Here is a 23,181-nt window from a genome sequence, read left to right as displayed (position 1 = left end):
TATAGGATTCTTCATGATTCTAGGCACGTTCCCTTGATTTTGATTTTGTTTCCCAATGTAGGGTGCTCTGGTAGATATTGGATTGTTATTAGCTCTTGGATCAAGCGATGTTGGATGCAAGGCAGGAGAAATCCCATCTATCATAGGTTCCCTTCGATTACATAAATTGTAAGTATTTTGATTGTCATTTTGAAAAGCTAGCATCTCTTTTGGTTGAGGATTTGATTCTTGACTGAGCAAAAAAGTGAATTCTTCAGTAGCTGGTTGATACATTTTAGGATTTTTTGGAGAATCATAAGATACTAACATCATAGTGTTGTACTGCATAGAAGACTCACCATTATTTTCTTATGAATTATGGTTCACTTCTTGATTTCCATTGAAATGTGAGCCACCATCGTTAGGTAGATTTTGATTATTGTCATACTGGTTGATGTCCACAAACTGAGCATTGTTTTTATTATCAGTAGGGATGCTTCCATTGTTTCAATGAGTATTCCATTGTTGATTATGCCTTTGGAAGCCATTGTTGCAAACTAGGGGATTGTAATTGTTCCTTGCATTGTTATTTCCCGCATTGTTATTTCTATTGAAATTCTTCTTATAGTTTTGACCATAGTTGTTGTTGTAAGGGGTTGCATTTGTTCTCTAAAAAATTTTGTTATGCCCTTGCAACAACCTCAAACGGGTTAATTCGTTGGTAATCTAAGACATAGTTTTCTCCATTTGACCAACCTCATATGCAACGTTGTTTTTTGGTTCAGCAGAGGTTGTTGCCTTTTGCTCAAAGAAAGCAACTTTTGGAGGTTCATATACTAGATGGGTTATGGTTGGAACCAGTATAGTTGGTGCCTATTGTAGCGAGATTGGATTCATTGGAATGAATTGACTAGGCATCACCGGATTTCCAACAGGATATGTTAGTATCATTGTAGTCGCTTGAACTGGAACCATAAAATTTGGATTTTGGGCACCCAAATTTGGGACATTGGCACCTACCCAGTTTAGTGTGTTTTAGAATTTTACTGGTACGGAAGACATCTGGAAAAGCAGTATGAATCTGGAATTATTTTCCTAAGGGTGTTGGCTGGAACAAAAAATCTAACCTGGATCTGTACTTCCGCAATCTCAATCTAATCTGAATTCCCTGTTTAACTTTGAAAAATATTTCATACCAGGTCAGATCGCCATTCATAGTATTTGAAAAGCTTGTCATTCACCTCTGTTGGGTGTTTCTTGCGGAAGTAGCTTGACATATTTTTAGTAGCAGATCTCTATGCATCAGCATAGGACAGAATTAGAGCCCACAGGAGAGGCAAACTACATCATTTATCAGACCAGTTTAGCAAGTCCAGCAGTTACCAGCTACAAGAATCATCATGCCCAGAGTAACCACACTCCAAATCTAGAGTAAATTCACTGGGCATAACTCAGCTCCAGATCTCATGTAAAAGATCCAAACAACGCCTTGCATTCAGGTGTCCAGTTTCAAATGCCTGGCTGTGGTTGCATTTGAAGAATCTTCTCTCAGCGCATAAATCCAGGTCTCTGAAAGTTTAAAGACAGAATTTCAAAGGTGTTGCTCTATCCACTTGAATCTCAGATCTCATATCTGACAGGACAACATTAAATAACTCCTAATCATTCATATGTGAGTACAACAGAGGTATCATTTGCAGCACAAAACAGATGTCAGTTTGGGTGATAGATCCCCATAGCAACTGGACAGCCAGCTAGTTCCAATCTCATTATTGTAACAAGTACGTACTTCATTCTGATATAAAGAAAGTTATGTATACTCTAAATATTGTTGACCAAATAAAAAATCAGAATTATTTCGAACACTAATGCAGATTCCTCATATTAATTGTTATTTCTGAGCTAAGTCAAGAGAAAACCCTTTCCAGTTGAAAGTGCATCATTTGAGCTGACTGAGTAATTTACATTTTGTAGATCAACCTCGGGACAATTCAGTACATAACCAAGGATCAAGGAAGGAGCATTAAAAGTAACTTTTAACCATTCAACTTGTAACCGTGAGTCAGGCAAACCACTTGCTAAGCACATTATTGAAGGAGCTTCTATAGAAAAAATGAGAGATTTCAAATAAAACCCATGTTTGAGTTGATAACAGAGTTAAAACACTTTCAAATAAGATTGAAAATCAAACTCCAATTAAGAGAATGTCATGTCCCCTCTTTCGTGCTAGTTATTTGGCGCCTGGTTAATCTAGTTAATCTATCTCCACATACGAATAGATTAATGGCATTACCAGTAAGGATATCTGCCAGTCACAAGGGAAGATTTGTCTTATGTTTGTCATTTAATGTATTAAAGTACTTTAATAAAGTTACTATATGTTTTATTAAGGCACTCGCTTTATAAAGTGACTTAAGTGACTAGAAGACGAAATTGGTGTTTTATCCCACATCTCTTATTCCAACATTTTTCCCTCACTTTGAGGTTTTAAATAAGAGACTCCATCTTGGGAAAGACAACGAATATATGATAATATAAAAATCCTAAATGGTTGCTTGCGACTGGATTGCCAAAGGATGAAATCCCTAAGGCATTAAAGTAGTGGGACGTAGCCCCCAGCTGCTCTTGGAACCGACCTTGCAAAGAAAGATAATTCTGGATTGGCAAATCCGAATTCTACTAGCCTGCCGACAAGTCTGTATTCACCATCAGACACGTGAAAAGGGAAGAGCAAGTGCAGGACGTAGTAACTAGACTGCCGAAGTGGAGGAGAATACATAGCCGTAATACAGAGGGTCTGCGGGTCATATATCTCCAGTGATCTTGCGGGTAACAGGAAGAAGAAGTGCCAGCGCCCTAGTCCAGTATTTGGGTGGCTTATGTGTGGAATGAATATGGTGTGCAGGTGACTTACCTAGAGACATGGAGAACATCTGAAAACTGTGGCAGTAGTATTCATCTCAGCAACAAGGAAATAACGTGCTCATCAGCACTAGTCAGTCTTCCAGTTGAGATGTGACAGACCACATGTTTGGGTTCGACATGACTACTTCGATCTCACTGGTGCGTGAGCTTCTACAACAGCACTTCTCCATGAGCCAGTAACTCAGATTAGCCACGGTATACCAGGTTTTTGATCTGCTACTGCATTGTGTGTTTTAAATATTTAATGTGAATGAGCTATATTGCGTCCAGACTCATGTATGCCATATGATTTATTCAATATTGAAAATCCATAGGTAGTAAGCAGTAGAGGATAAGTCTGAGGAATTGGTTGTTTGGTTTGATGTTAAAGTTCAAATGAAAGTTTAGTATTGTATTCTGGAAAGCTTCATTATTTCATATTGGTATTATTTTTGGGGAAATAAGTTTGTTGATGATTCAGAAATAATTTTGCTTGAGGACATGTTTATGTAGCAACTGTTTGACGATATTCTTATTAGCCCCAAGTCAATTTTTTATCCCAATTCAACAGAGTTACTACAGTGGTATCAGAGCCACAAGTCTTGCCGTCTTGTGGGTTAAACAGGAAATAAAATGATTGTGGGGTATGAAGAAAAAACTTTATAATTTCAGTCACCTCCAACTAGAATAAGCGGGGTCTTCTGAACAAATTGATATTGAAAATAGCTACAAAGTGGATGAGGAATTGATTTTTGGAACAAGTGAACAAACTGAACAAACCAAACATGTTGATCATTTTGAAAAAGCAGAACAGGTGAAAAACATTCAAATGGCACATAATGAAACTAAATAGGACAGGGAAGTAAGGGAAACATTACAGGCTATTAGAGATGGGCAGAATAACATAGCTGATGCGCTTCAACAACTTGCAATTAATATACAGCATTTAGCCCCTATTAATAGGAGAGCCCCGAGCCATCACAACGGAGGTAATAGTGTAGTTGGATCACCCTAAGCTGTTAGGGCTACCACACGTAACACTGATAGGCCTTTAATGTAAGTGTTTAATGCAGAAGAAGAGGTAGCACCACCAGCAGCACCAAATTTACTACCGGACAATGTTATGGCAATGTATGATGAATAGGATTTGTTTCTTGGTCCTATTAAACAGAATATGTCCTTTGTCCAATATCTAAATCAGAAAAGGGAGTCAAATAGACAGCAACAGGATAGGAGGCCTAGAGCACCAAACAGAGACCTAAAGCATGCTATGAACAAATTATTTCTCCCTACTTTTGATGGCAACAGTAAGACATCTGCGAGAGCTTGGATTCACAAGCTAGACATGTACCTAACTCTTAAACCTATCTCAGAGACAGAAGCCATCAGATTTGCTACGATGCACTTAGAGGGAGCGGCATATGATTGGTGGCACCATGGGTTGGTTACACAGGATCATGGTCTCATTACATCATATGAGACTTTCAGCTCTAAGCTGGTTACTCGCTTTGACAGGAAAAATATTACAGGGATTTGGCACAGCTACGACAGGGCGGATCTCTAGATGATTTCATTGACGAGTTTCAGCAGATCTCGGTGATGGTTCTTGACATGACAAAACAGCGTAAGATAATGTTGTTCACTGAGCGTTTACAGGACAGATATAGAGGTTTGGTTAAGGTACTTAAACCAAACACTCTGGATGATGCTATTAAGATCGCACACGATCTAGAGTCACCCTCTTCAATATTACAGCCTCCTAAGAAGACATATAAAAGGACCTCTTCTTTCCAAAAGAACAAAAACCAGCATAAGGCTACACCTCCCAGGATGAACTTTGAGACACAAAATTAACTCAGGAGGAAGAAGCTATGCTTCACTTGCAGAGAGCAATGGACGCTGGATCATAAATGCCTTGGCAAGGGCAAGATACATTATGTAGAGGTATTTTCAGAGGAGGATGAGCAGTAGGAGGGCAGCGATGTGGATGGCAGTGACGAAGAGGAACGAAGGTACCCAAGGGCAGCCTCCTATCATAGCATCACTCTCTAGCGATCCCACGGGACACCCCTTTCGTTTGAAAGGAATTGTTAGAGGGCAGCGTATTATTTGTCTCTTGGATACAGGTGCCTTGCATAACTTCATAAGCTCATGATGGGTTACTAAGAGAAGTTTACAGATTGACGACATATGTGAGTTTGAGGTTAGGGTGGCAGGAGGTGAGAGATTGAGATGCACAGAGAAGGTGTCAGGACTTCCAATTCATTTTGATGATTTCATTCTTGAGGCAGATTTTTATGTGGTGGATTTAAGATGGACTAGATGCCATGTTGGGGAGACAATAGTTAGAGACCATAGGCAGATATACGATTGACCATGAGAAGATGCAGTTGGAGTTCTTATAGGATGGCCGACAGGTGGTCCTCAAGGCTATGCTAGAAGGGCAGCCCAAATTGATAACAGCTCACAGGATGGAAGCCATTTTGAGACACAATGATATCGAGTGGGCAACACAGTGTTTCATCTCTTCTAAGGAAACACAAGAAATAGGACAACAGTACCACTGTGACATCCAGACGGTGCTTAACAAACATAGGAGGGTATTTGAGGATTTAACCCCAAGTATTCCACCAGATAGAGGGTTTGAGCATATCATTGAGCTAGAGGAGGGCGCCAAACCCGTCATCACCACTCCTTATTGTCACCCCAGGCATTACAAGGAAGAGATAGAGAAGACGATTAAGGAACTGCTAGATAAGGGACATATCAGGCCCAGCTCCAGCCCTTTTGCCTTTTTAGTGGTGTTGGTTAAAACTTAAAAAGAAGGATCGCACTCTTCGGATGTGTATTGATTATTGCACCCTTAATAAGAGGACCATTAAAAACAAGTATCAGATTCCCAGCATTGATGAGTTACTGGATGAGCTTCATAGAGCTATTTATTTATCGAAGATAGATCTTCGATCGAGATACCATAAGATACGAGTCCAGGAGGTGGATGTGCATAAGACAACTTTCAGATGTCACTACGGACACTATGAGTTTTTGGTGATGCCATTTGGGCTCACTAACGCACCAGCTACTTTTCAATCATGCATGAACCACATCTTTAAAAAGCAGCTACGAAAGAGTGTGTTGGTCGTCTTTGATGACATCTTGATCTTTAGCAGGACTTGGGAGGACATTTGCAGCACTTAGATGAGATCCTTAGCCTCATGGAAGAACACTCTTTATTTGCAAAGGAGTCTAAGTGCGAATTTGGAAAAACTAAGATTCTCATCTGGGTCACATGATTGGTGCAAAGGGAGTTAAGTTACATCAGGGAAAGATACAGGGAATCCTTGATTGGCCACCACCACGAGATGTATCTGAATTGCGGGGCTTCCTTGGCCTTTGTTCTTATTACAGGCGGTTTGCTAAAGGTTTTTCCCAGGTAGCAGCCCCCCTTACCGATCTGACACAAAAAGGGGCATTTAGATGGACAAAGGATTTAGAGGCAGTCTTTGATAGACTAAAGCAGGTGATGAGCACATGCTCGGTTTTGGCACTCCCTGATTTTTCTCGACCCTTTTTTTTGGAGTGTGATGCTTCAAGGAGCGGAATCGGGGTGGTTTTGATGCGGGACCGACATCCCATAGCTTTTCAGTGCAGAAAACTTAGGGGCAGCGAACTATTATATTCTACTTATGATAAGGAAATGCTAGCTATAATGCACGCTTTAGCCAAGTTTAGACAGTACTTGGTAGGGAGTAAGTTCATAGTAAAGACAACTAGGAGTTGAATGAAAGACAACAAAAATGGGTCAGCAAGGTTCAAGCATATGATTTTGACATTCAATATGTCAAGAGTAAAAATAATATAGTTGCTGATGCACTTTTGAGGAGACCCCCAATGATGGAGTGCTATGCCATTTCTGAGATTTCAGCAGATTAGAGGTCCTAACTATTAGTTGAGTATTCTAAAAATACTCACGCTTGTCAGATTATGGATGGTCTACTTCAGGATGATCGGTACAAGATAATGAATGATATTATATATTAGAAGGATAGAATCTACCTAGTACCAGACTCTAAACTTAAAATGAATATTATGCGCACTATACATGATGCACCTTTAGCGAGTCACCCAGGTCTTTTTTAAAACCTACAGGCAGATTAGAGAGAGATTCTCATGGAAGGGGCTTAAAGACGATGTATTGCAGCATGTTAGAAAGTGCTTGACTTGTCAGCAGAACAAGGCAAAACAAGGTTTCCCAGTAGGTTTACTTTAGCCTCTCCCTATTCCAGCTTAGAGGTGGGAGAGTATCTCCATGGATTTTATTAGTGGGTTGCAGAGGGTCCAGGGCAGGGACTGCATTTTTGTGATGGTAGACAAATTGACTAAGTTCGCACCTTCTTTGATATTGCAACGGATTGGTCAGCCTCTCAGGTGGCCGAGTTGTTCTTTCGAGAGGTTTTTCATCCTCATGGATTACCCAGGACTATCATGAGTGAGACAATAAGTTTCTCAGCACCTTTTGGCAAGAGGTTTTTAGATTGGCAGGTACAAAGTTGACACCCAGTACTAGCTATCACCCGCAGACGGATGGTCAAACCGAAATAGTGAATAAATGGGTGTAAGGGTATTTCAGAAACTACATTGTAGGTCAGCAAAGAACTAGGGTTAAATGGTTGTATTTGGGGGAGTATTACTCTAACTCCACATATCATATGTCCATTCAGATGACTCCTTTCCGCGCTCTTTATGGTTGTGAACCTCTCTCTTTCATTGATTTGGCTTTACAGGGCAATAGGGCTCCCTTAGCCAAAGATTGGTTTCTGGATCAACAGGATATTCTCAGATCTCTTAGAGATAATATTCAGCAAGCACAAAACCAACAAAAGTTATATGCTGATCGACATCGTATTGAGCGGAGCTTCGAGATAGGTGACATGGTTTATCTTAATCTCCAGCCATATACACAAAGCTCCCTGAAGAAAAGTGGGTCAGAAAAGCTAAGCCCAGATTTTACGAACCTTATTGCATCACCAAGAGGGTTGGTGAGGTTGCTTACTTGTTGGATTTACCTGGTGAGAGTCGAATCCAAAACATGTTTCACGTCTCATGCCTCAAGAAGGCAATTGGTCCGCAAGTTGTACCATCAGAGGGCTTGCCTCAACTTCACGAGGAGGGTAGACTTGTATTGGAGCCAGCAAAGGTGATTGAGACCAGGGAAAAGAAGCTGCGAAACAAATCTGTCAGAGAATATCTAGTCCGCTGGAAGGATTTACCATATGAAGACGCCACTTGGGAAGGTAAGTCTATTTTACAGCATCCAACATCCCAGGAAGGGAGGACTGTCACGTCCGCTCTTTCGCGCTAGTTCTTTGGTGCTTGGTTAATCTATCTCCACATCTAGATAGATTAAAGACATTACCAGTAAGGATGCCTGCCAGTCACAAGGGAAGATTTGTCTTAAGTTCGTCATTTAATGTATTAAAGTACTTTAATAAAGTTACTTTATGTTTTATTAAGGCACTCATTTTATAAAGTGACTTAAGTGACTAGAAGACGAAATTGGTGTTTTATCCCACATCTCTTATTTCAAAACTTTTCCCTCACTTTTAAATAAGAGACTCCGTCTTGGGAAAGACACAACGAATATATGATAATATAAAAATTCTGAATGGTTGCTTGCGACTGGATTGCCAAAGGACAAAATCCCTAAGGCATTAGAGTAGTGGGACGTAGCCCCCAGCTGCTCTTGGAACCGACCTTGCAAAGAAAGATAATTCTGGATGGTCAAATCTGAATTCTACTAGCCTGCCGAGAAGTCTGTATTCACCATCAGACACGTGAAAAGGGAAGAGCAAGTGCAGGATGTAGTAACTAGACTGCCGAAGTGGAGGAGAATACATAGCTGTAATACAGAGGGTCTGCGGGTCATATATCTCCAGTGGTCTTGCGGGTGACAGGAAGAAGAAGTGCCAGCGCCCTAGTCCAGTATTTGGGTGGCTTATGTGTGGAATGAATATGGTGTGCAGGTGACTTACCTAGAGGCACGGAGAACATCTGAAAACTGCGGCAGTAGTATTGATCTCAGCAACAAGGAAATAACGTGCTCATCAGCACTAGTCAGAGTCAGTCTTCCAGTTAAGACGTAACAGACCACATGTTTGTGTTCGACATGACTACTTCAATCTCACTGGTGCATGAGCTTCTACAACAGCATTTCTCCATGAGCCAGTAACTCAGATTAGCCGCAGTATACCAGGTTTTCGATCTGCTACGGCATTTTGTGTTTTAAATATTTAATGTGAATGAGCTATATTGCGTCCAGACTCATGTATGCCATATGATTTATTCAATATTGAAAATCCATAGGTAGTAAGCAGTAGAGGATAAGTCTGAGGAAATGGTTGTTTGGTTTGATGTTAAAGTTTGAATGAAAGTTTAGTAGTGTCTTCTGGAAAGCTTCATTAGTTCATATTGGTATTATTTTTGGGGAAATAAGATTGAAAATCAAACTCCAATTAAGAGACACAATCCAACCATTTTTCCTCAATGCAGGACACGCCATGTTGATAAGTTCTAGGAAATTCTGAAGAAAAGCATAGAGGCTTAGAAACTTTGTCGAATGGAAATGCAACAAAGATGATGTTGGAGAAACAAGCACTGCTGCAAGAATGGACAAAATGAGCCAGACAGAGGAACCACCCAAATTTCTTGTAATATTCTATAGTTGGCAGAAATGTTAGTGTTTTCAATGAGAATAACAGAAAGCACCTCCAACGTTATTCTAGAGAGAATCTTTAAAGAAAGAAAAAAAATGGTTATAGTCTTCAGGAGTATTCTGAGGTAAATGTAAAATGCAGATCAAATATTCAAATCATGAAAAGATCATCTAAGAACCTTAGAAAATAGGTTAATCTTCATTTTATCCCAACCTGCAGGTATCCAACTTTTCTGCTAATCGTTAAAAAATGCAGAAAAATGCGAAGATGAATACCAACTGCCTCCGCTACTTCATTTTAGCATTGCTTGCTGGTATCATGCTATTATGTTTCAACTTTCAAGTGAGTAATTCCCTGTTAGGCTGTGTTGATGTGTACTTACTATTATATGAACACATCAACACAGAATAAAATACCTAGGTATCTTATCCTTTCTTGGACAAAAACCATTGTATGCTAAGATTGCAAAGGATCCTACCTGTGATTCCAGGGTTCCATTAATTTATGGATAAGTTCAATGGTCCTTGTGATATGCTGATAATCCAAGGGGCCTTATGTTTGAATCCTTCACCTCTGCTGGCTGAAACTCCTTCATTGGAGATTGCAGTATCATGATCCTTCATATTCGAATAGACGAAACTAAAATGAACTGAGATTAAAGAGGAAAGGGTTAGAAGGATCTAAATCTACTCCTAAGGACCATACCAATGGATTGTGCTACAGTGGAAAAACTCCCAATAACTAAGCTCTGCTTTGCCAAGATCAACTACAACTGTGGAAGAGCTAAATTAAGCATCCATTAAAAAAAGGGGGCTTGGGCTAACTTTACAGAACAGCTTATAATGAGCAGACTACCAAAAGTATGAGCCATCAAAATTCATCAAACACCATTACATTCACCGTTGAAATTAAAGCAATTTATCTGACAATTGAGAAATTAGACAAACACCGTGCAACGAGTTGAAATAAACATAAATCCACCATATCTTCAATGAAAACTGTTTTTATTTCCCCAAGTTTTACAATGTCTTACCCTTCTCCTACCCTACTTCACTAAGGAGCAAGGGCTAACTATCTGGCTATGTATCTATCTATCTACGAATCTCTCTAATCTATTGAATTACAAAGAAGGCAGGGCTTTTATATAGATTTTCAAATTAAAATGTGCAGCCTGTATCTTGCCACCCCATGATGAAGAGAGATATCCGGGCTTTGCAACTTTTGGTCAAATGCTCAAAAGAAGGTTTGTTTCCCAATGCCTCCAAATGCACCAAGTGAACTAATTCAACAAAACCATCCACTTAGCCTTCCCAAGGACCCAAAAGGGTTCTAAGGGTCTCTAATCATCTAATCCAAATTTATCCAACCCAAATGATCAACTTTCCAAATGCCTATCTCTAGGCAGACCTCATTGTGCTGTCCTACTAGGCCTCTGAAACATAAATTAATTCTTTTCTCCAAACTTTCCCAAATGACTCCTAATACAAATTGCTTTTTAGGAATACCCATTTGGTTGTACTTCAAAATATCCAAACCTTACTATATGGTGTTTTGGACCAACCTGATCAACCAGTCAACTATGACTGTTTTATGCTAAAAATAGGGCACTTTTACAAAGCAACCCTATCACAGACTCATCACCTGACCCTGCAACTTTGGACAGAGTGTAATTATGGTTCCAATCAAGTCAATTTTGTCTTACAGGCTCTCTATACCCAAAGGCCCCAAATCTCTCCACAAAACCCTCACTAAACTAGGGCTTTCTCAATCTTGCCCTTGCCAAATCAATCCTGGCCAAACATGAGTGCATTCACCATCTCCTTGGCACCCTCCAACTGATTCAAACATAAAATATAGCCCTCCAATGGTTAAAACCTCTACTGCTATACCTTTGCATCAATTTTAGTGTTCCTTCAAACACCTCTCCTTATGTTAATCACCAAACCTTCAACACTTTCCTGCAATTTTGGGTTAGCATCATACTATACAAGTCAAGACATGATCATTGTTGATCCCTAAGTCAAGTTGTCTATTAATGTCAAACACTTAGTCGTACACAAGGCAGGGTTGTTCGGTCATCACTGCAACCAAGCCATCCTATACAAGCCGAGCTATGTATTAAAGACTTGTATATATTTCAAGTTAAGTGTTGAGCAGTAGTTACTGCCGAGCAAGCCAGAGGTCACCGAGTACTCCAGTGACTGTTGAGTTTTTCAGAGAAAACAATTGAAGCCGAGTGTAGTTAAGGTTGAGGGACAGTAGGATGAAACAGTTTATGCCAAGCATCAGTATGGTATAAGTGTCGAGCATGACAATTTTGCATATTTGTTTGGAATGGCACAGAATCCTATGTAAACTGTTTTTGTCAAGCTCGAAGCATGTTTTAATGATCGAGGAGCTAATCAAGGAGTTAACTAAAGGTCCAATGGAGGATCATTAATCCCAATGTGAGGCAATCCACCAATTAGGAAATTGCAAGGACTAAGTGGCAAAAGAAATGAATCTAGATTGTTGATTGGGATCTAGAAGGTTCACCCAAACAGCTATTTAAGGAGGGCTTATGACCTAGTTCGCGTGTGTGAGCGTGTATGGATGAAGAGTTTGGTTTCAAGCGAAGTATAGAGCTGAATCAGGTAGAAGCGACCAAGCAATGCAGTGAACAGTTTAGAGCAAAGGCATACAAGATCAATCACAGAGAGATGATAATATATTGCAGAGAGGAGATCTGATATCAGCATTGTAGTGCAAACCAAAGGATCCGGTACTGAACATTCTAACAGGTGTTTGAGGGTTTAAATCTCTTAACAGAGTAACTTTAACGCGCTTTTTTAAATCTCCTAATAGAGTACTCACTTAGCTGTGATGTAAAATTCTTTAATTAGGTAGGACTTAACAGTCTTGTAAGCCTTTGATACGACAGACACCTCATAGGGTAGATCATCAAAAGTGATCAAACATTGTGGCCTTAATAGGCACAACTTTATTGCTGCAGTAGTGAAGATTTTGTGGGTGTCAACCCCACTGCAGTTTTACCTTCACCTTGGAGGGTTTCTACATTACCAAATCTGTGTTTTAATATGTTATGTGTTTATGAGTGTCCATTCATACAGTTAGAAGTTAGATCAGTTGTTATATTGAAGTAAATGATTGATATGAGGTTAATGTTCAAATGAGGGTTTATGTGAAGACATTAAGTATGTTTCATGTTTGAAGTGTGAAAGAATTTTATAGATCCTGATTCACCCCCCACCTCCTCAGTATCTCACTTTCCCTATTAGATTTCCAACAGGTCATTCCATGGGAAACAGATCAAAACATCCATGGAATGATCATTTTCCTAAGTAGAAACTCAAACTAGTAAGAAAATGCAAGAAATCCTCAAACAGTCAATAGCAACTTCTCAATTATCAACACAATATGAACTTAAATTATCACAAATGTTCTTATAGAGGTTGTTTGATGTCCTTAGACCATTAGGAATGCACAAAATGTGAGATCAATCTATTTTCAACAAGGTATTTGCAAAACATGTTAGTTTTTATTGCATTTCAAAGTGCACGTTCGTACAATTGTTGTTCCACCGTACAACCTTGATTGCTCCATGCCTTGACCAATCTATATAGGGTGTCTCCAAACAATATCAATCGATCCAAGTCGGTTGCAAAGCATTACAAACACAATTAAGCTCTTAAATACATTTTCCCTCCAAAACCAAACTACCTGTCAGAATTCAAAATTTGAATTTCTAACCTTGTTTTATTTCTTTATTTCATTTCTAACTTATCAACCTTCCAACTAATTTCATCCTAGGATCTAATTTTCCTATCTAGGACCCTCCTAGCCCCATTTAGATTCTATTTAAGCACTAATGGCCCCCCTTACAAACACTTTGGTCCTCAGGTCCTTATTAGGACCTTAAGGACTTTTAAACTTTACATCAAATTGATCACTACAAATGGCCATGATGGGCCTCAAGACTTCCCAATTAACCTTCATCGATGCCCTCAACCCTTCTCCCATGCTTGATGCCTTCATGTGGCCTTGTATCGTTCTAGGTGTTCCTGCACGCACCACCCCAACCCTAACTTAGGTTAGGGTAAGAGAGAATTTGTGTCATAAATGAGCAGGTCCACATGGACCAATCAAATAAAGTTGTGTCCACTTAGTGGGAGAGTGATCAAAGGTGACCCATAATGGCCAAAGGTTTCCATTAAGCATTAAATGGATGTCTGCCTAGAATATAACATGTCAATTTTGGAAGCTGATTGAGCATCATTCTTGTTTACCAATTTGTCATTGTTGAAGTCTTTCATACTTAAATTGAATCTCGGGTACTTGAACGTTTCCCATGAACATTTGGAGCAAGAATTTGTCGTTGTTCTTTCTTGACTGGGATCTTTGGATTTTTGGAGGAACTTCAAAGTGTTGTATTCATCCTTTTATACTTACACTTGAATTTTGATCTCCAAAGTTTTAAACCTTACGTGCCTTGCACTAGATTGCTTGAAACTCAACATGGTTTCAACACTGATAATGAAATTTAAGGACTTAAGGGCCCATTCGTTTGTCGAAACTCAATCAGAATCGGTAGGCAGCTAATTCCGAAAAAAATTAATCCGCAGTTTGGATGCACCAAACCGGAATTGGGAATTGGATTTCATATTCCCCTTTTGGGCCCAAAATGAGAATTTGATATTCCACCACACAAGGTGGAATTGGAATTGGCAATTCCTATTCCTATTTCCCTTTTTCATATCCAATACTATTTTTGGGTCCGGTGAAAGGATTAATCATGCAAGTTTTTTCTGGACATATCTAATCTACCAAACTTGACTCCAAGTCGGTATCTAAAGCCTGATCTCAAGTCAAAACACCAAATTGGGTTTCACTCTACCTGCTCAATACACAGTGAAAGACGAGTTCAAAGGAGCCAAAATTTGGTGGTCGTCGAAAATCAAGGTCAACAAGAATCAGGGAGACAAGGGAAGTAGAGCAATCGAGAGAAAATATGTGTTGAAACTCTCCAACAAAGGCAAGGACAAAGTTTTATCAGCTTATCTCGACTGCATTTTGGATTTCGCCTGCAATCTGCAAAGGCTTAGTCAGGAGAGAAAGCTTTTCAACAATGATGGTCAAGAAGATCGTGCAAGGTGGAGTTCTATGGCGTTCAAGCATCCATACACGTTTGAATCCCTAGCCCTCAATAGAAGCTTAACCCCACGTGGGTCTTAGAATTGTTTGGGAACAACAAAACATAGATCCATGTTAGTGACCCCAATTCACATAGGAAACAGCGACACAACTAGCCCGAATCCTCCACCAGTGGTTCCAAGAAACATGCAGAACTTGTATTCGGCCAAAATTGAATCAGATGACACTGGTACAACCAAACGTAGCAAAAACATATTCCCTTTATAATTTCAATTGAACCAAACAAGTCCAATCATATTTCCCAACCCCAATTCTGGAATAACAAATTTAGACTTTGACAAATTTTGTATATCAGACCAATGCTCGAATTGCAAATTCCAACAGCCAAACGGGCCCCAAAGGTCTTCCCTGAATGTCTAAAACTAGAACTCTTCCTTCAACAAAATAAAAAAAGTTAATATAAAAATCTTAATTTAAGATGCATCACATGAAAACTTTTCCATATTTGATCTCTCTAAAAATCTTGTCTGATTTCCAATCTGCTTCAAGATTACTAGTGCAAATTGAGCCTTTCTCACAAATTTCTTTCCCCTTCAAAATTTTCTAAGCCACATAGATTTTGCGCACTTGAGCAGACATTCAGTGTAATGAAGAATTTTTTTGCACTTTTGAAAATTCCATGCCATTTTGAAATTGGTGCTCTAGGGCGTTCCTTGGCCTAGGTGGAGGAATTTTTGTGTTGGTCGTTAATCCTTGATCCTCTTGGATTTGTGCTCTAGAGCGCCAATGATAGCTTGTTGAGAATTTTTCTATTTGAACATAATTCCTTGACTTGCTGGATTCCCCGCCCATGAGTGTTAATAAGAGTGGGGTAGAGGATTTCTCGCTATACTTAATCATTTTGTGTTTTTAGTTCCCTTTGACCAATACTTAACCATTTTTTATAGTTACTCCCTCCCAAACTTGAGCGCATTTGAAGGGGTGCGAAGGATTTTGAATTGCCTTGGCTGTTTTTCTTAAGTTTGTAGCTCATGCTTGACAGTACAATTTTCAGTTGATGGGATATTTACATGTTTTGGGCACAAATCCATGTCTTGATTGGCATTCACGAGCACAAGTTGAGCCTTATGGAGGAATTCAGGCATGGAGTGCAATTTGTCGGCAACCAAGGCTTGGTGCATTTTGGCCCATGTGGAGGGTTTTCAACTTCTAAGGAATTCCTTGACTTTAGTGAAACTACACTTGAGGGCATTTTTTGAGGGTGAGCTAAGGATTTTCTCTGTAGCTCAACCATTTTATCACTTTCCTTTGTTTTCTTTTACTTTCCATTTTGAGAAACCATGATTTGAGAATTCTCCAAACTCAATGAAATTTTATGCTTTCTCTTCCTCAAATGCTTTTTCGCACTTTTTCATGCCTTCTTAGAAATGTTTCCAGACATGACCTGTTTTCATGCTTTTTCAGGTCCTTAACTTTTGAACATTCTCAGACACAGTGCATTTTAGACCAACTGCCTCATTTGATAACATTTCTAAATATAAAACTAGGAAACCCTTTTCCTCTTCCTAAGCCACGGTTCATTAACTATCATAACTGATATCCCAAAAATAGACTTACTATAAATAGCAAATTTGTTCAAACACTAGATTAGACCAATTGAGGACACGATGAAATTACTAAAAATAGACATACCAAAAATAGAAATTTCTAAAAATAGCAGGTATGTCAAAAAGCTAAAAAATTAACAGGCATTCTTTCTGAAAGATCAATTCTCATTCACACTTAACAACCGAATTCACTATTTTTCATAAAGTTTCCATTCTAGGGGTTGAAGGCAGACAACATTTCAATCCTAGACCTAACCAATTTCACCCAAGTAGTTGAAGAGTTGTGAGACGACATTTATTGCAAAAAGACTTGGCATATTCAGCAAAGGAGCAGGTTCCCATTTGCAATGGGGTGATGTGTGAAAAGGTCACAATAGGTTCCTAGTTTGGATTCCTAGTTCCTGTCCTATTGGCTAGAACCATGAACAACTTCTAATCCAGAATGTTATTTGTATTTGTAACATCATGTTAGCATCTTCCCTCTCTCACGATATATATCATGGTTTTAGTATCATGCCTTGTCAATCCATATTGCAATCGTTACCTATTTGATATCCGAAGCTAACAATATGTTCACCATAGTGACACATCCCTGCAATGGAATTTCCCTCATTGGTGATGTAATGTCCCCTCTATGAAATACGAATTTAATAATAAATAATAATAATAAATAAATATTTAAAATAAATATATTTTTAAAAATTATACTATTATATGATTACAAGATAACTAAGTATCTCAGTTTTTTAATGTCTCTAAAGAAACAAAACTGCAAGCCATTAGATTATCACAGAGAACAATTAACTACAAACAGGACATTAGGGAACCATTGATGCATCCTAATTAATATAATAACAATTGCATACTACTATGGAACCTCAATGTCATTGTCAAAATAAAGCATATCTGACTGTGAACAATAAATACAATTGAGAAAGACTTGACAGGCAGCAGGAGATATAGAGTGATCACCAATATCCTATGTTGATATTCATCTCCATAAAGACTTGTTCTATCTAGCTAGAACTTCAGCTACCCATAATACAGGTTTTATTAGATTTTGTGACAGGTTGCTCTGCATCCTCCAAATGAGAAATTGAGAAACCGCAACATAATGTGCTTCCTAAATCTCTAATTTGTATAAGGAAAACAATGAGGAAATAAACAGTCAACCCTAAATATGCAATAGTTCAAAGAAAGCAACATATAAAGGATAGCAGCGGTTGCTTTCTGATAGTCAGCAATTATGATAAACAATAAATCTAACAATATGTGCTCAGTGTGTATACTTTGTCGTTTCATTGTTTATGCTTTGTGTTTGGACCTATATTTGTTGTTAATCTAGAATATGAGAATAAACCAGATTGAATCAAAAGATACAAATTTATACTTGAGATTATAAAGCAGATGAACTAGAGTGTAAACATCAGGTCAATCCATATCAATTTGATGCAGTGACCTTGTTCCTTCTTTCACAGTGAAGAGAGAAAACTTGTTTAAAATTACAAACCTTGCAGTTCATAAATTTGGGATAATGGATTCAAAGTTGCATAGTTGAGAATCGAGATGATATCAAAGTTATGCAGCAAAAAATACTCAAACGGAAAGACTTGCTTGTTGGAGGAAGAGTGGATTGTAATGCCCCTATTTCAAATAAGAATTTAATAATAAATAAATATAATAAAATAGCAGTATAAAATAAATAAATAAACATATAAATTATAATATAATGTGATTACAAGATAACTAAGTATCTCATTTTGAAAAGTCTCAAAAGAGACAAAAGTGCAAGCCATTAGATTACCAAAGAGGACAATTAACTACAAGCAGGATATTGCAGAACCATCAATGCATCCTGATAAAGTTTAATACCAACTGCATACCCTTATGGAACCTCATCAATATTCTCAAAACAAAGCATATATTGAATGTAACTGGTAAATAAAATTGGGAAAGACTTGATAGACGTAGGAGAGATAAAGCGAGCACCAGTATCCTATGTTGATATTAGACTCCGTGAAGAATTGTTCCATCTAGCAGGAACTTTAGCAACCCATAATACATGATTATTAGATTTAGTAAGAAGCTACTACATATCATCAAAATGAGAAACTGAGAAACTGGGCAAAATTGTGTTCTCAAAACTCTGTAATTGGTCAACGTAAGGAAAACATCATGAAATAAACAGTCAACCCTAGATCTGCAATTGTTTAGAGACAGCAATGTATGGATAGCACCAGTTACTTGTTGATAGCCAGAGATTATAAGATAAAGACTAAATGGCCACAATAACAGCAGTCAACCAAAGGATGATCAAGTTCATCAACAACAGTGACTATAGACATAAACAAATCATTTGAATAAACTGATCGACTTGTGTTATGAATAGGAACAAAGTTGAAGAGATATGTCTCTCCAATTACACCCACTGCACAAGATATAAGTTGGGAACCAATATCATTCTAGGAAGGCATGGAATAAGAGATTATAAAATATATTTGGTACTGATCACATCAAGGATCAATAAGGAAATAAATTTATATATTTGGTCTTTAGAAAAGAATACATATCATCTACTCTCATCAAAGGAGAATATATATTATATCATATGGCTGACAAGTATCGAATGACAGCTTACTGATATGCTGTATCTTATCTATACTAAATTACAGAAATATAATATTTAAATCTATTAGGAATAAGGAATCAATATATATATATATATATATATATATATATATATATATATATATATAGTACTAGTTAATAATATATACTTAGCCAATTCCTTAATCATTCCCTAATATAGTTAAAAGATAGGTTGGTGTTGTGTACGGAAAGGCAGACTAATATGCTGTATCTTATCTATACTAAATTACAGAAATATAATATTTAAATCTATCAGGGATAAGGAATCCGAATCCATATATATATATATATATATATATGAGTCATATAGTACTAATTAATAATATATACTTAGCCAATTCCTTAATCATTACCTAATATAGTTAAAGGATAGGCTGGTGTTGTGTATGGAGAGGCAGACTTATATGTTGTATCTTTCTATACTAGATTACAGAAATATAATAAAGGATAGGCTGGTGTTGTGCATGAAGAGGCAGACTGATTTTGGAAGAATGACGAGTAGGCCCCAAAATGGACAAGAACCTTCGGTTAGCCTGCTTGTAGACTTTTTCATGTTCTGATGTGGACCTAATTAGACTAAATTACAGAAATATAATATTTAAATCTATCAGGGATAAGGAATCCGAATCCATATAGTAATAATTAATAATATATACTTAGCTAATTCCTTAATCATTACCTAATATAGTTAAAGGATAGGCTGGTGTTGTGTATGGAGAGGCAGACTTGTATGTTGTATCTTTCTATACTAGATTACAGAAATATAATATTTAAATCTATTAGGGATAAAGAATCCGAATCCATATATATATATATATAAGTCAGAGTATTAATTAATAATATATACTTCGCCAATTCCTTAATCATTCCCTAAATACAGTTAAAGGATAGGCTGGTGTTGTGTATGGAGAGGCTGTGTGTGTGTGTATGTGTGTGCGCGTGTGTGTGTTAGTCATAGTATAGTACTAGTTAAACATATATACTTAAGTCAATTCCTTAATCATTCCCTAATATAGTTAAAGAATAGGCTGGTGTTGTGTATGAAGAGGCAGACTGATTTTGGAAGAATGACGAGTAGGCCCCAAAATGGACAAGAACCTTCAGTTAGCCTGCTTGTAGACTTTTTCATGTTCTGATGTGGACCTAATTAGACTTGGAGGTTAATTTTTCCCCACTTCATTCGGCACGGTTTCCCCCCATATTTTACTATACGGGATTTGGTGGCAGCGCCCCCAAGCTCTAGGGATCAAGGGGCAACGCTCCTTGCTATTTGCGGAATCCTAGGGTCAGCGGCCCCAGGCCAAAAATGAATTTAATATTGTAAAAGGGGCCAAGAGTTATATTTTTTCTATTGGTCAGCTTATTCTAGCCTTAATTTTGTAAGCAGCAAAATCTTGTATTGAAAGGCTTAGGTTAGGGATTTTATTATGTATGATGAGATTGTAGCTTCTTGCGGCAGTCTTGAGCTATAAGGGATTATGGATTGTAATCAATTTGTAATCACTAGATAGTAAGAATATTAGACTCACTGTTTGGTGGACGTAGTCGAGGGATCGAGTGAACCACGTTAAAGCTTTGTGTCTTGTGTTCTCTTATGTGCAATTAATTATTTTTTGATATTGGTTATATTTGCATGTAATTGTTATTTCTGTCTCATTAATCCTAACAAGTGATATCAGAGCAAGGTTGTTTTTAGTTATCCTCTACAGGAAGGTCTCACGGTTGAGTGGGAGCAATGGCAGACAAGGGTAAGTTGAAGGTTGAGAAATTTAATGGGCAAATCTTTCAGTTATGGAAAATGCAAATGGAGGACTATCTTTATCATAAGGATTTATGGCAGCCATTGAGAGGAAATCCAAGAAACCAACAGCTATGATAGATGAGGACTCGGATATTTTGAACACAAAGGTACTTAGAAGTATTCATTTATCCCTAGCGCAATCGGTGGCATTTAATATTACAAAAGCGAAGATGACTGAAGGGTTGGTGAAAACCCTAGCAAGGTTATATGAAAAGCCCTCAACTTCAAACAAGGTATTTCTCATGAAGCGTTTATTTAATATAAAGATGACAGAAGGTGAATTTGTTGCAAAAAATTTAAATGAATTTAATACAGTTACCAGTCAATTATCTTCTGTAAATGTTAATTTTGATGAAGAAATTAGGGCTCTCTTGATTTTGTGTTCTTTGCTTGAAAATTGGAAGGGCTTGGCAATGGTTGTGAGTAATTATGTTTTTGGATCTAATACCTTAAAATTTGGTGATGTGATTGGTGTTATTCTGAGTGAGGGAACTCGTAGGAAAACCTCAGGTGAATCTACATCAGAAAGTATTTTGAATGCACAAAGCAGAGGCAGAACGAATGAGAGAGGAAACAATTCTGAAAATCGTGAGAAATCAAAAGGAAAATCAAAGGGAAAGAGGTCTCAATCCAAGGGACCAAGAGATTGTTAGCACTGTGGGAAACTAGGGCATAAGAAGAAAGATTGTTGACTCAAAAGAACAATGAAGGAGACAAGCAAGAAGGGAATAAGGAGGCAAATGTGGTAAGAAATAAATCCGAAGAGGATGATTTGCTTCTTTCTTTAGAAAGTGTTGATGATTCATGAGTTTTAGATTCAAGGGTTTCATTTCATGCTACTCCCCATAGAGGTTATTTTCTTAATTATGTGCAAGGGGATTTCGGGCTTGTTTATTTGGGGGATAATGAACCCTGTTAGATTGTTGGAAAGGGCAAAATTATGATTAAGTTGCTGAATGGGAATCATTGGCTATTACAAAAGGTTAGACATGTTCCAAGGCTGAGTAAGAATTTAATTTCAGCAGGGCAACTGATGAGGGTTACACAGTTACTTTTATGATAAAAATTGAAAGGTTTCAAAAAGTTCCCTTGTAGTAGCAAAAGGTCTAAAAGTAGACACCTTATATCTTTGTACAGGTCATATTGTTCCTTCTACTTTGATTGTGTCGGAGAAAAATGAATGCTTATAGACAATTAATATAGTTGAGCATGGAGAAAAAACAATTCTTGTAGACTCTAAAACAGCACTATGGTACAACAAAGTTGGACACATGAATGTGAAAGGTATGAAATTTCTTCATTCAAAAAAAGTTTTACCAAGTCTGAAATATGTCAATATGGATTTCTATGAAAGTTGTGTGTATGGAAACAAAAGAGAGTTAGTTTTGTGAAGAGTGGGAAGGAAAAGAAAAATGAGAAATTAGAGCTTGTACATACAGATGTATGGGGACCAGCTCAAGTATCTTCCCTTGGTGGCTCTCATTATTATGTTACATTTATTGATGATGCAACTAGAAAAGTATGGATTTATTTCCTTAGACAGAAATCCAATGTATTTATAACTTTTAAAAAATGGAAATGCTTGGTTGAGAATGAGACTAGTAAAAGGTTAAAATGTCTCAGATCTAATAATGGTGGTGAGTATTGCAGCAAAGAATTTGAAGATTATTGTTCCACTAATGTTATTCGTAGACAAAAAACTGTTACAAGGACTCCACAAGAAAATGGAGTGGTTGAACGCATAAACATGACACTAAGGAGTAGGAAGTTGCATGCTAGAATGCTCTTAAACATGTGAGCGGGGGCTGTCAATAATATGGTATATTTGATCAATAGAGGTCCCTCTACTCCTTTAGACTATAGGATTCCAAAGGAAGCATGGATAGGTAAAAAGGTGAGTTATTCTTTCCTCAGGACCTTTGGTTGTAAAGCTTTTGCACATATAGATTTTGAAAATAGAACCACAATGGAAGCTAACTCAAAGAAATGTGTATTTGTTGGATATGGCATTGATAAATTTGGCTATAGGCTTTGGGATTTTGAAAATCATAAAATTGTAAGAAGCAAGATGTTATATTCAATGAGAAAGTGTTATATAAAGATCTGTTGCGGCAGCATGAGAAGAAAGAAAATGATTATGTAGTATTGGATGATACTCCAAAAGATGATGTTCCAGTAGTTCTTTATGCTCCACAACAACAAATACCACAAACCCCAGTGAATGTTAGACGAGCAACTAGGCTAAGTAGACCTCCAAAAAGATTTTCTCCCTCTTTGTATTTTATTTTATTAACAAATGATGGTGAACTTGAATGTTATGATGAAGTTGTGCAGCTGGATACAAGGATTCAGTGGGAGTCTGCAATGACAGAAGAAA

The 23,181-nt window shown here is 37.7% G+C and overlaps 1 protein-coding gene across 1 annotated transcript in view; it reads right to left on the bottom strand.

The window, feature by feature from the left end:
• Nucleotides 1-1,113: 1,113 nt before the first annotated feature.
• The window catches only part of LOC149563523 (WD repeat protein), a 28,347-nt gene continuing 6,279 nt past the window's right edge, over nt 1,114-23,181 (bottom strand). The window contains exon 3 of the mRNA XM_089826752.1: nt 1,114-1,548. Within this exon, the coding sequence (XP_089682878.1) occupies nt 1,528-1,548 (21 nt within the window). The 3' untranslated portion in view covers nt 1,114-1,527. The remainder of the gene's footprint in view (nt 1,549-23,181) is intronic.

Source organism: Cupressus sempervirens, chromosome 4 (assembly GCF_028749045.1).
Source record: "Cupressus sempervirens isolate cs-2001-9-10 chromosome 4, ASM2874904v1, whole genome shotgun sequence".
Lineage (NCBI taxonomy): Eukaryota > Viridiplantae > Streptophyta > Pinopsida > Cupressales > Cupressaceae > Cupressus > Cupressus sempervirens.
Note: the sequence above shows the minus strand (reverse complement) of the source record. Positions and strands in the feature narration are given on the sequence as shown.